The sequence below is a fragment of the Salmo trutta genome, chromosome 37 (genome assembly GCF_901001165.1).
Source record: "Salmo trutta chromosome 37, fSalTru1.1, whole genome shotgun sequence".
In the NCBI taxonomy this organism is placed as follows: domain Eukaryota; kingdom Metazoa; phylum Chordata; class Actinopteri; order Salmoniformes; family Salmonidae; genus Salmo; species Salmo trutta.
In genome coordinates, this window is record NC_042993.1 from 6,620,606 (window position 1) to 6,635,222 (window position 14,617).

Genomic DNA, 14,617 nt, shown 5'->3' on the forward strand with positions numbered 1-14,617 from the left:
TATCACAGGGACTTTGAAGCACTAACTTACATCATCTGCATGCTGATCTCGGAATAAATTGACGATAGCAAAGATTCCATCTTTGACGAGGCCACATAAATGGAATAGGTACTAGCTAGCTTAATAGTTAATATTTGCGCGCTAGCTCTGCATATTCAGCTAGTGTGTGTGCGCGATTGACTGGATTAACCTCACGTCAGTTACGTTCATTGAGTGCCTTTCAGACAGTAGACACGACCCCTCTGTTACCTTGCCAGTGGATCAAACCATTGTGAGGAAAAGGGTGGGGGGGTCGCAATCTTTTGAAACTTAAAAACGCGCTATTAAGTGTCTATAATCAGCACAATTGCTTTCATTGCGTATTATTAATATTATTTAAATTACATAGTTATGTTTCAGTGATATATTGGGGGGGACAAATCATATTTTTTCCAGGATGGGGGGGTCGTGTCCCCCCCGTCCCCCCCGGGATTTCCGCCCCTGCGTGCGACGAATACAACAGGTGTAGACCTTACAGTGAAATGCTTACGTACAGGCTCTAACCAATAGTGCAAAAAAGGTATTAGGTGAACAATAGGTAGGCAAAGAAATAAAACGACAGTAAAAAGACAGGCTATATACAGTAGCGAGGCTATAAAAGTAGCGAGGCTACATACAGACACCGGTTAATCAGGCTGATTGAGGTAGTATGTACATGTAGATATGGTTAAAGTGACTATTACTTCTAATGTAAATAAAGTGCTGTTCAGATTTTCAAAGGTGGGGTCAAGTGTCTCAGAAAACCAATATGAGTTCACTATTTTGTTTACAATCATATGACCTCATGGGCCAAAAGGCTTGACAGTAAAACCAGAGATAGGCTATATAGCTAAATCAATAGCCTTGGCATGGATTTGGTAAAACAATGCTTTTGACCAAACAAGAAGAGCATTTGTGGTTATTTGCTGGCATAATTCCATTAATCTGTTGGAAGTTCACAGATACAGCGTCATACTTTTAGCACCAAGTAATGACCAGACAATCAACACAGCATCATTGCTCTTTCACCAGCCCCTCCGGGATAGGCGTGTCGTACACGCCCATTTGTCTTTTCTACTCTTATCATTGGTCAAAGGAAACCGGCTGCTTGGATATGAAAGGAGAACATAAACTGCCAATCAAAATAGGGCGGGTTATGCTCTGTATGTAAAAATCGCTACGTTAGGTTAGTAAAAATGCCAGTCAGTCGAGTTAGTGTCGGTGACACGTCAAAAAAGGGTATTTCGGTATTCGATATTCAAATTCTCCCAGAGGATAGGGGACAGAAATTTGGACAAATGGAAGAAGAGGCCAGTGAACAGATGCGACCCCTCTTGACATCCGTAAGTAACAAGTCGTGGTCACGTTTTTTGTTTTGTTCACCTTTTTTATTTTTTTGTAAGTTTCTGGAAATTACTTGTTAGCTTGGTGGCTAGCAGTTCAGTTGAGGGCGCATTTCTCAAGAGAAAGGAATGGGTACGAAATGGGGGTGGGGGTTCAGTTATGCTTTGCCACCAAGGCATATCGAGATGGAAGTGACAATAAACATGTAGTTAGCTAACTTACAATAGGAAACAACTTCATTGCTGTTACTTAATACGTGGTATAAACGTGAGAGATAGGTATGCACATATGTTTTCCTTTGTAATTGTTGTTGGGTACCATGTGTGTGCCAGGAAGTAGCCTATATGTCGTCGGTCTCTCTAGCGATGATTCAGAGGCAAAGGGTGTTGAAACTGAGAGGAAAACCTTTTATTGTTAAGAGGACATGTGCGCGCGCCCGGGGTGGTCAGAGGGTATCACCTCGTGGACTCCCAATGTCTCATGTCTCCCCCCCTCTCTACCGTAGCTACAGGACGTTTACTGTAGCTAAAACTTCTTATGGTACATTTCAATGTTTAAATCCACCGTTTCATCACTATTGGATCCCTGACCTCAAATTATTTCATTGAAGATACTGAGTTCTCTTGAAAGGCAGTTTACCATTGTGTCACATGGGGGTATTTCCCTGTTCTCTTCCTGACATTCGAGTTCAGCAGTGTCATATTCATTAATTGTTTTCTGTTGCAAAATGTTTTGCTACAGTGTGCCCTAACGAATAAGACCCTGATGATTGTGTGCAGTTGGGAGAGATGGTGTTCCATATCCGGGCCAGGACTTTGTTGCGCTGACTGGACCACATATGCGAACCTCAAATTGACCATTGTCTGTGCCCTTCTTTTCTGTCCCCCTCTCAATATTAAGGCTCAATATTTCCCAATCTCTGTCATGAGTCTGTCTGTCTGTGTGTGGCCATGAAGTTAACCTACCAAATACTATCTAGATTTACAGTTTTCTAAACGGGGAACTAGCCTATTCCTATAAATCCTCTCCCTCTCTCTCAGCCTTTGTATGTTTATAGCTTGGCTGTATCACAAACTGATGGTGACATTCATAAAGCCTAGACAACACTCTACTATTAATGATGAAGCCTTTATGTGCTTTGTGTTTTAAATTTACCTTAATTCACAGTGACATTAGCTGATGAAGATTCTCATAGAACAAAACATAACATCTCCTTAACCTGTGTTTGCAACAGACCCTTCGGCGTTTATCCAAAAACGCCATTCAATTCCCCGTATAGGCTTTGTTGAACAAACCAATGGCAGAGTTAGTGCCCACAGAAAGATGCAATTACCATTTTTCTCAGTACAGCCACACATGGGCTATAGCCCAGAAAAGATCCCATCTGGAAACATAACCCCACTTGTACTAAGTAGGCCTAGATCATAGGGTCTGTTGCAGACATGTCAAATCACTAATAAAGAACAGGACCAGACTTGCTATAAACCTACACAGTCAACACTTGAGTAAAAAATACATAAAACAATATGTTTTATTTTCACATACAAGGTAGTACGGCACCCCTGGAGCAAATGTAGGTTAAGTGCCTTGCTCAAGGGCACGTCTGACAGATTTTTCATCTTGTCCGCTCGGGTATTCGAACTAGCGAGCTTTTCGGTTGTGAGACCAACACTCTAACCTAGCTGAGTGGGTGTGGTGGGGAATTATAATCCCATTTCCAACACTTTGCCATGTGAATGACGCAACACCTTTTCTTAGATCATATATTCACCTGGTTTGAATATAGGTTGCTATTGGTACAGGCTGTTATATGGGCGGCAGGTAGCCTAGTGGTTAGAGCGTTGGGCTTGTAACCGAAAGGTTGCTAGATCCAATTCCCGAGCTGACTAGGTACAAATCTGTTGTTCTGCCCCTGAACTAGGCAGTTAACCCACTGTGCCTAGGCTGTCATTGTAAATAAGAATTTGTTCTGACTTGCCTAGTTAAATGAAGGTTAAATAAAAAATTGTAGATAGATAGTAAAACGATGCTGCCGAGTACAGGTAGTTTGTGAATGAGTATATACATCCACTGTGTTCTGCCTCCATGGTGATGCTTTCTGATTATGTTTGTGGGACGCTTCCTTGCTGTGTAGACTCTGGAGCGTCAAATCTTTCTTATTGCGTGTGGACCCTGACCTCTAAACAAAACACAACAACATGACAGCGTGTGTGGGGCATGTTATTTAGTATCACTGTGATTGTCTTTAAAGTTTGAAGTGCTCAATGCTGTCACGTGCAAGACAAAGTTCCATTACAGACGCTGTCTGGACTAGACATTGAATTATCAGACTAACTCTGTGAGATTTGAATTAGTCTCCATCTCTTAACATTGTTGATATGCTGACTAGTTACTAGCTAATTACCAGGCACAAGGCTGCTTTATTGTAGTGGGCATAATCTGTGATTGTTAATCCTATACTACAATATAGACCTTTTACACCTCTGATTTGGGTCAAAGGTGTTGATGTAAGTGGGCACATGTCTAGCCCTTTCTAAAGGGAGCTTTGACACCAGGAAGCATCATTGTGTCTGTCTGGAGACTCAGCAGCTCTGGTGCTGGCAGGGCTGAGCAGACAAAGGCAGGGGTAAAGCCAGCTGACTGACACAGGCACACACTGGGAATGTCAGAACTCACTCCCACACACTGGGGACTGGTGGACACAGTCATGAGCTCAGCAGGTTGAGGCCTTACTGCAGTCTGGTACCCTGGGCTCTGGGACCTCCCCCTGCAGCTTGTGGCTGCTAACAGGACAATAGCAAGGACCTCCCCCCTCCTGATTCAGCTACACTCCTGACTGCATTGGAGCTGCTCTATTCGTCACCATGAGAGAACAGAGAGCCAGAAGCCTACCATGTGTGCATGTTTATGTCATAACATAGGCTACATGCTCAGACACAAGTCATATTAGAGGTCAAGTCCTCTGTACTGAAAATGTATGCCATGAACCATTTGATAAGCATTTGTGTTCTTAATCCACACTTCCATGTTAAGGAGCTAGCGAAATGTGCATGAGGTCTTAGTCCTGTCTGGAAATGGAATGATCATGACATCATCTGTTTACCATTTCAACACTTTGTTTTCCAAGCCTTCCAAGTTCCAACCCCTTCTGTGAGGACAGCCAGGGGTTCATGAACTTTAATTTCTTGTCCAGTCTTTTCTGCCTGAGGGCCTCCAGGAAGGACACTAGAGCAGGGCTCTCCAACCCTGTTCCTGGAGAGCTACCCTCCTTAGATTTTTACTCCAACCCTGTTCCTGGAGAGCTACCCTCCTGTAGGTTTTTACTCCAACCCTGTTCCTGGAGAGCTACCCTCCTGTAGGTTTTTACTCCAACCCTGTTCCTGGAGAGCTACCCTCCTGTAGATTTTTTCTCCAACCCTGTTCCTGGAGAGCTACCCTCCTGTAGGTTTTTGCTCCAACCTTGTTCCTGGAGAGCTACCCTCCTGTAGGTTTTTGCTCCAGCCCTGTTCCTGGAGAGCTACCCTCCTGTAGGTTTTTGCTCCAACCTTGTTCCTGGAGAGCTACCCTCCTGTAGATTTTTGCTCCAACCCTGTTCCTGGAGAGCTACCCTCCTGTAGGTTTTTGCTCCAACCCTGTTCCTGGAGAGCTACCCTCCTGTAGGTTTTTGCTCCAACCTTGTTCCTGGAGAGCTACCCTCCTGTAGGTTTTTGCTCCAACCCTGTTCCTGGAGAGCTACCCTCCTGTAGGTTTTTTCTCCAACCTTGTTCCTGGAGAGCTACCCTCCTGTAGGTTTTTTCTCCAACCCTGTTCCTGGAGAGCTACCCTCCTGTAGGTTTTTGCTCCAACCCCAGTTGTAACTCACCTGATTCCTCTTATCAACCAGCTAATTATTAGAATCTCAGGTGCGCTAGATTAGGGTTGGAGTGAATCTACAGGACAGTGGGGTTGAAGAGCCCTGCTTTAGAGACCATACTGGGACAAATCAAAACCAAACGTTAGTCTACTAAAAGGTGATTTATGTAAAAAAAAAAAGAAAAAAAAAAAAAAAAAAAGTATGCACAGAATGAATTCTACAATCACATCTTTCCTATCAGATGTAAGTTGGGTCTCTAATGGAATTTCTCTATGACTCACACAGACCTGCCTCATTCAGGATGTCACTTTGATCGGAGGCCCCTTGACCGGTTATTACACTGTAGTAGAGGCCTGAAGGGGACATCTTCGTCTTTTCAAGGTCTATTGAGTTATGCCTGGTGTATTAAGGTTAGGCTATGTTTCCCACGGTGGAGGCTGATCTCCATCTGTCTTATTTTGGTTCTTCCTCTGACTGTTTTCACTTCCCTGTTGAGTACAGTGAGTTATACAAATTAGTCTTACTGACTTCCCTCTCTCGCAGACGGCATACAAACACTTAGAACAGAGTGGGAGATAGGTAGCAATTGTATGGTTTTCTGCACGACTCATCAGCAAGTGATAGAACCCGCTAGAGGATTCACAGTATTTCCATTTTAATCTTTTTTTTATGCATTGGCAGTGTTTAGACAGGCAGCTAATTCTGATAATTTTTCCACTAATTGGTCTTTTGACTAATCAGATCAGCTCTGAAAACATATTTGAAAAGATCTGTGATTGGTCAAAAGACAAATTAGTGAAAAGAATATCAGAATTGGACTGCCTGTGTGAAAGCAGCCATGTTCACCCATGGTGATATTTTTTGCTCCTTCCAAAACATCAAAAAGAGCTCACTGACTTTTTTGTGTATCATGTTGAACATCTCCCTCACACAGACTGTGTGTCTGCCGGTCGGTATGACTGTCCCTGCTATCAGGAACTGAATGATTAAGCTATTGAGACTGGACCCTGAGGAACTCCATCCCCCTCTCTCACGCTTTCTCTCCCTTTTGACTTCCAAAGCCCCCCTCTTTTCATCTACCTCTTTTAATGGCCAACCCCCACCTTTATCTCTCCCTCTCTCTGGTGTGTGTGTGTATGTGTGCCAAACCGACAGCGATTGGTTGAAGGGAGACATTAGAAAATCATAGAGCCTGACTGGATTGGTTGCTGAGCGAGCAGCCGGTTAATAGAGTGCATCGGTCTGTCCCATTTTTTTCCATGCACATCTCACTCTTTCTTTCTCCACCTCTTCTTCTTCACACTTGTGGGATGGTCTTTGGGAGATACATGGCTATCTGGAGATGCATAGATTCTGAAATGCACATAAGCACAGTGGAAGCTTAAAACCTAGGAAACATTTACATTCCTACCCCTCCAGTAAGAACAGAAGTTACCCTGCCTGCGGTGATTCTTCCCCTCTTCCCCGTTATGGAGAAGGGGGAAGGAGTGCATGTGCTGCAGACAGTAAGTCTGGTTACATCTGAGAGGAGAGATGAAGAGCGATTGGGGGAGACAGGAAGTAAGAGGGGAAGATAAACAAGAGAGGTGGGTGGCAGTAGTGTGAAACGGAAAATAGTTTCTATTCAGCGTTTGGTAGGTTTTGCTACAGCCTTGAGTCTATGTTTCACTACCATTTTTAATTTCACATTTTATACTCGTGTGTGTGTGTGTGTGTGTGAACAATCCTTGTGGTACCAAGTCCTCACAAGGATAGTAAAACAAGGACATTTTGTCAGTCCCTATGAGGGAAAAATGCTAATTTAGGGTTAAGCATAGTGTTAGGGGTTAAAGATTAGAGTTAGGCATAGATTTAGGGAAAATAAGATTTTGGATGGGAATCAATTCTTTGGTCCACACAAGGATAGCAATACCAAACTGTGTGGCCTCAATGTATTACTTTATAGGTCTAGATTGCAATCTACAAGTAGCCAGGAGTTTAGTGGGTTCATGTTGCGTTTGTATCCATTTCTTTTCAGCTGATTGTCCTAAAATGGAACAGGGATTGAGTGAGAACAAGAGAGAAGCAGTTTGAGTAACTTGGCTGGTTTACTGACTAGCATGATACAGCACTTGTTTCACTGTGAATGGTTCAATGTGAGAGTTTGAGGATATTACAGTAGAGATGACAGGTTCTGTGTTTGCTCGCCATTTGTTCATATTCTGATATCTCAGCTGGCTTGGTGGTGATGGTGTTTTTCTTTGCAAGCCTGTATATCATTATCCTGATCAAAAGTAGGGTAAGTGGCGGGTTCACAGAATGTTCAGAAAACGTTCAGATTAGGCATCAGGAGACTGTCATCAGAAAATGGAAGGGAAAAGGAACACCTAGACAGTTGCACAACTGAATGCATTCAACCAAAATGTGTCTTCCGCATTTATCAGAGAGGTGTGGGGGGCTGCCTTAATCAACGCCCATGTCATCAGCGCTCGGGGAGCAGTTGTTGGTTAATTGCCTTGCTCAAGGGCAAAACGGCAGATTTTTCCAGTTTGCTGGCTCAGGGATTCAAACCAGCAACCTTTCGGTTACTGGCCCAACACTCTTAACCATCAGCGTAGCAGTAGAGTAGAACGACTTTTCATGTTTTCTTCCGCTGTTATTTTTATCAGAGGGGTTTACACCTACAGTTTTGTGTATTGGCCTCTTCAGTGTAATTGCGATATGGGTGTGTGTAGGCCTATATGAGTCGTATATCACCCAGGCCTACCCAGAGTGGATTAAGTGTCAGCAATAGCAGCACCGGTGGGTTGTAGCCTGGAGACGGAGCTAAAGAAAGCCCCATGGGTTGTCCTCCTGACTACTTGACTGAAGCAGAATAGAGGGATGTTACAGGGGCCAGTATCTCATTCATAGGATGTTACATACACCTCTCAGCACGAGGGACTTTACATAACATACGGTAACCCATGGGCACTAAAGGGATGTTCATAGCATCACATCAAATTTGGTGTCAAGTGAAAGCTGAGTAATTTATTAAGTGAAGGTATATATTAATTTTCCATCCTGAAAATGTGGAATAGGAAAAGGATCGGAAATCTGGTGAAACAGATGGAAAGTGGGTCTTAGAAAACATCTACCAGGAACTCTTAAAAAGGTATTAAAATACAGTGTGTGTTGCATTCAAAAACTATTCAGACCCCTTGACTTTTTCCACATTTTGTTACGTTACAGCCTTATTCTAAAATTGATTGATGATACTAATATATATATATATATATATATATATATATATATATATATATTTAATCTACACACAATACTCCATAATGACAAAGCGAAAACAGTTTTTTTATTTTTTTATTCTTGCAAATGTATTCAGACCCTTTGCTATGAGACTTGAAATTGAGCTCATGTGCATCCTGTTTCCATAATTTTTAATTGAACCTTTATTTAACTAGGCATCAACCTTGATGTTTCTACAACTTGATTGGAGTCCACCTGTGGTAAATTCAATTGATTGGACATGATTTGGGAAGGCTCACACACCTGGTGTGTGTGTACATACACACACACACAGACAGAAGTATGTGGACACAACCCTTCAAATTAGTTGATTCGGCTATTTCAGCCACACCTGTTGCTGACGGGTGTGTAAAATTGAGCACACAGCCATTAATTTCTCCATAGACAAAACATTGGCAGTAGAATGGCCTTAATGAAGACCTCAATGACTTTCAACATGGCACCATCATAAGATGCCATCTTTCCAACAAGTCAGTTTGTTAAATATTTGCCTTGCTAGAGCTGCCCTGGTCAACTGTATGTGCTGTTATTGTGAAGTGGAAACGTCTAGGAGCAACAATGTCTCAGCCGTGAAGTGGTAGGCCACACAAGCCCACAGAACGGGACTGCCGAGTGCTGAAGCGCGTAGCGCATAAAAATCGTCTGTCCTCGGTTGCAACACTCACTACCGAGTTCCAAACTGCCTCTGGAAGCAACGTCAACACAATAACTGTTCCTCAGGAGCTTTATGAAATTGGTTTCCATGGCCAAGCAGCCACATACAAGCCTAAGATCATCATGCGTAATGCCAAGTGTCAAGCTCGCCGCCATTGGACTTTGGAGCAGTGGAAATGCTTTCTCTGGAGTGATGGATCATGCTTTACCATCTGACAGTCTGACGGACAAATCTGGGTTTGGCAGAGAACGCTACCTGCCCCAATGCATAGTGCTAACTGTAAAGTTTGGTGAAGGAGGAATAATGGTCTTGGGCTGTTTTTCATGATTCGGGCAAGGCCCCTTAGTTCCAGTGAAGGGAAATCTTAACGCTACGTTATACAATGACATTCTAGACGATTCTGTGCCTCCAACTTTGTGGCAACTGTTTGGGGAAGGCCCTTTCCTGTTTCAGCCTGATAATGCCCCTGTGCACAAAGCAAAGTCCATACGGAAATGTTTTTTGAGATCGTGTGGAAGAACTTGACTGGCCTGCACAGAGCCCTGACCTCAACCCCATCAAACACCTTTGGGGTGAATTGGAACGCCGACTGCGAGCCAGACCTAATCGCCCAACATCTGTGCCCGACCCCTGCCAACTAGTATCAACATTTTATATTTAGTTTTGCAGAAATGATTTGCTTTCTGTAAATGAATGAAATATTGCCTAGTGACTTGTCATTCTGTTACCAAAAACCCATGTCTCTGACATTTTCTAATTTCTCTCCCTCATGAGGGAGGAGAATGAAAGTTCACAGAAGCAACAATTTAAAGGTAGGCCTACCAATTAGTTAGTGTTTTTACTGATCATTTGGTTTGTGATTTTTAAAATGCACCATTCTGTTACCAAATCAGTAACAGAATTTCCAGTTTTCCACTAACACTGGCTGTTGGCTATACAGTCGACTAGACATATTTTCAGCCGGGTACTTTTTCCATTTAGATTAACTAGGCAATTTTTAAATTAGATAGTCAGAAAAGTCTGCCGAGCCCTCTCCCGCAAGAATGAATGATATGCATATTTTAGCGATCTATTGATAGGACAGGCACCTGTCAGTCACAAAGTTGTCAGTCACAAAGTTGTCAGTCACAAAGTGAGCGAAGACAGAAATACCGCTGGCAAAGCTATTTATAACTAACCCAAGATGGTTAATCTGTCGTTTACCAGGGGAGCAAATGAAGCATAGTGGGCAGAACAAGCAAGGAGGTGGGCAAAGCCAAGCACAAGCTAGCATGATTCCATTGTAGCATGTATTTGCATATTTCCGTTAGGGAACGCCTCCTCTGAAGCGCGCGTGTGCACAGACTCAATTCGACCTTGCACTCCAAAACAACGCCATTTTTTATTACTTTGGCAAAGCAACAAGTCTATACAACTTAGTGCACTTTGTTTGTAACAGATGTTGGTTTTGGCAACAGAAAAATGTTTTGTAATCAGATGTTTCATCAATGAGAAAATTTGCATACTGGCAGCCCAGTTTCACCTAGTTCCATCCTCCCACTACCTGCGACTGGACTGCCTCTCACTAACATTTGGTGAGAAAACGTTCTAAACGGATTCTTCAGCTTTATAGCCCCTGTGACATGTCTGGGTTTCTCCTTCTGTCTGTGCTGATACACCATCAGCACAGACAGAAGGAGAGAGCGCATAAATTGTGGTTGCAGTCAAATGTCTTTACACAGAGGGGAGAGCGCATAAATTTGCACATCCATATAATGTGAGTGAATTTGCACATTCCATATGTGAGTGAATTTGTTCGTCCCATATAATGTGGTAACGATGAGTCTACTGTGCCAGACTTTTCAGTGCATTTTTGCATTCCAGTTAAACATTTACCTGCTCTGTTGCAGTCTACCATTTTGAAGACTAGACACGTAAATGTCATGCTATTTGTATTTGAACAATATGATTGGCTGTTCATTTCAAGCTCCAGCGAGTCACAACTTCTCGAGCACTCGGCGTCTTGATTAGTACATGAGTACATTTCGCTACACTCACAATAACATCTGCTAACCATGTGCATGTACCAATAAAATGTCATTTGAGTTGATGCCTTCACACAGCACATGCGTGCTCTCCAGAGCAAAAGAAGTGCCCATCAATCTACTTGCTGAGCTTATTTATTTTAAGGAAAGTGATTTACAAAAGTAAACCTTCAATAGTGAACATACTAGCAATTAGAGGTCGGCCGATTATGATTTTTCAGCGCCTATTATTTGAGGACCGGCGAAAGCCGATACCGATTAATCGGACGATTTTTTTGTTTATTTATTTGTAATAATGACAATTACAACAATACTGAATGAGCACTTTTATTTTAACTTAATACATTAATAAAATCTATTTAGTCTCAAATAAATAATGAAACATGTTCAATTTGGTTTAAATAATGCAAAAACAAAGTGTTGGAGAAGAAAGTAAAAGTGCAATATGTGCCATGTAAAAAAGCTAACGTTTAAGTTCCTTGCTCAGAACATGAGAACATATGAAACTGGTGGTTCCTTTTAACATGAGTCTTCAATATTCCCAGGTAAGAAGTTTTTTAGGTTGTAGTTATTATAGGACTATTTCTCTCTATACCATTTTGTATTTCATATACCTTTGACTATTGGATGTTCTTATACGCACTTCAGTATTGCCAGTGTAGCTTCCGTCCCTCTCCTCGCCCCTACCTGGACTCGAACCAGGAACACATCGACAACAGCCACCCTCGAAGCATCGTTACCCATCGCTCCACAAAACTCGTGGCTGCTGCAGAGCAACAACTACTTCAAGGTCTCAGAGCGAGTGACGTCACCGATTTGAAACGCTATTAGCGCGCACCCCGCTAACTAGCTAGCCATTTCACATCGGCTACACCAGCCTAATCTCGGGAGTTGATAGGCTTGAAGTCATAAACAGCTCAATGCTTGAAGCACAGCGAAGAGCTGCTGGCAAACGCACGAAAGTGCTGTTTGAATGAATGCTTACGAGCCTGCTGCTGCCTACCACCGCTCAGACTGCTCTATCAAATATCAAATCATAGACCTAATTATAACATAATAACACACAGAAATACGAGCCTTAGGTCATTAATATGGTCAAATCCGGAAACTATCATTTAGAAAACAAAATGTTTATTCTTTCAGTGAAATACGGAACCGTTCCGTATTTTATCTAACGGGTGGCATCCTTTAGTCTAAATATTCCTGTTACATTGCACAACCTTCAATGTTATGTCAGAATTACGTAAAATTCTAGCAAATTTGTTCGCAACGAGCCAGGCGGCCCAAACTCTTGCATATACCCTGACTCTGCATGCAATGAACGCAAGAGAAGTGACACAATTTCCCAAGTTTAATATTGCCTGCTAACCTGGATTTCTTTTAACTAAATATGCAGGTTTAAAAAATATATACTTCTGTGTATTGATTTTAAGAAAGGAATTGATGTTTATGGTTAGGTACATTTCGTGCAACGATTGTGCTTTTTTCGCAAATGCGCTTTTGTTAAATCATCCCCCGTTTTTGGCGATGTTAGCCGTCTTTGTTAGGAAGAATAGTCTTCACACAGTTCGCAACGAGCCAGGCGGCCCAAACTGCTGCATATACCCTGACTCTGTTGCACAGAACGCAAGAGAAGTGACACAATTTTCCTAGTTAAAAGAAATTCATGTTAGCAGGCAATATTAACTAAATATGCAGGTTTAAAAATATGTACTTGTGTTTTTGATTTTAAGAAAGGCGTTGATGTTTATAGTTAGGTACACATTGGTGCAACGACAGTGCTTTTTTGGTGAATACGCTTGTTAAATGACTCGTTTGGCAAAGTAAGCTATGATTCAATGATAAATTAACAGGCACCGCATCGATTATATGCAACGTAGGACAAGCTAGATAAACTAGTAATATCATCAACCATGTGTAGTTAACTAGTGATTATGTTAAGATTGATTGTTTTTTATAAGATGCGTTTAATGCTAGCTAGCAACTTACCTTGGCTCCTTGCTGCACTCGCATAACAGGTAGTCAGCCTGCCATGCAGTCTCCTCGTGGAGTGCAATGTAATCGGCCATGATCGGTATTCAAAAATGTCGATTACCGATTGTTAGGAAAACTTGAATTCTGGCCAAATTAATTGGCCATTCCGATTTAATCGGTCGACCTCTACTAGCAATACACTTGCCACTGTTGAGTCTGGAAAAAGGAAGTTACAAAAAGACACCTAGCATTCGTCTTGGCTAGCCTACTGTAGCCACAGGTCGACATCTCTTCTGGAACATCTGTATTAAAGGGGCAGCGTCCTATTTTCAAATCTTCTCAATTACACTTTAGAAACAAATGCATGCAATTAATCCAATGCAATTATAGAGTAATGACATGCATTGCTAAATTATACTACACAGCTTTTTAATACATGTCTTAATAATCCAAAAAAGCCTAGTACTAGCTGAAATATAGAGAACATGACAACCTGTAGGCCCCATGACCTCAATGTATGGAACTGCACCATGTCCAGGACAGTATAAATTCTGTTTGGGACAGTAGACTTTTGACCAACGGAAAAAAGTAAACATTGGACTCTGGCCACGGAGTGGTGGCGCATAGGCTGTTTACTGTGCTTTGATTGACGAACAGCAAGCTTGACTAGTTTATAAAAGGTGACGAACTGAGTAAAGTTGATCTTGTGTATATCCCTGCCATTTATAAATCCTATAACATAGTTATATATCCATGGTATTGCATCGGGACAAGTCAACTAAAGATCTTGTTTTTATTATCGATATGAAGTTCATCAGGACTTGCCAGGCAGTGACGTTAAATTGAGTGACTCGTCAGTATCCTAACAAATTGCATTGTTAAGAGCGCTGCTCATTTGTCTCCCTAATTTGTATGCTTTTTGTATGCTTTTTTTGCATTGTATGTTCAGATAAATTATGAATACATTAGATAGTGAATCCTCCTCACTGCAGGAACAATAGGTGGGCTAGTGGAGAAATGGCCTCACTAGTCCAAATGATAATAGAAGAAAACAGATTAAATTGTTTTAAAAGTGAATGATACCAATATGGTATTTTCTAAGATATTCATTATGGGTCTACTGATTTGTGTCAACAATGGAGTAGTCGACTGCTGCTTTCCGCTGCCCATGTTTAACACCTGTTTCATTCTCCAATCATACCTTTATTGAAGATAGCTGGGAATTTTGTAAAAACTTGTTTTCGCTGTGTGTGTTAATATATAACATGTGGAAAGTCGAGGGGTCTGAATACTTTTCCAAATGCACAGTATATCCACCAATCCTCCACATGTCAATAGCTCATTCTGACTAACCTTCACACACAATACCCACCCCCAACAGACACCAGTTAGTCACCCACACCAACCCCTCCTTACTAATAACTATGCTTTTCTCCAATTTAGACTTCAAACTTAACATAAACAATC

At 41.9% G+C, this 14,617-nt stretch overlaps 1 protein-coding gene across 1 annotated transcript in view; it reads left to right on the top strand.

The window, feature by feature from the left end:
• The first annotated feature begins 1,180 nt into the window (after positions 1-1,180).
• LOC115176761 (sodium bicarbonate cotransporter 3) overlaps positions 1,181-14,617 on the top strand; it is an 87,274-nt gene continuing 73,837 nt past the window's right edge. The window contains exon 1 of the mRNA XM_029737037.1: positions 1,181-1,361. Within this exon, the coding sequence (XP_029592897.1) occupies positions 1,215-1,361 (147 nt within the window). The 5' untranslated portion in view covers positions 1,181-1,214. The remainder of the gene's footprint in view (positions 1,362-14,617) is intronic.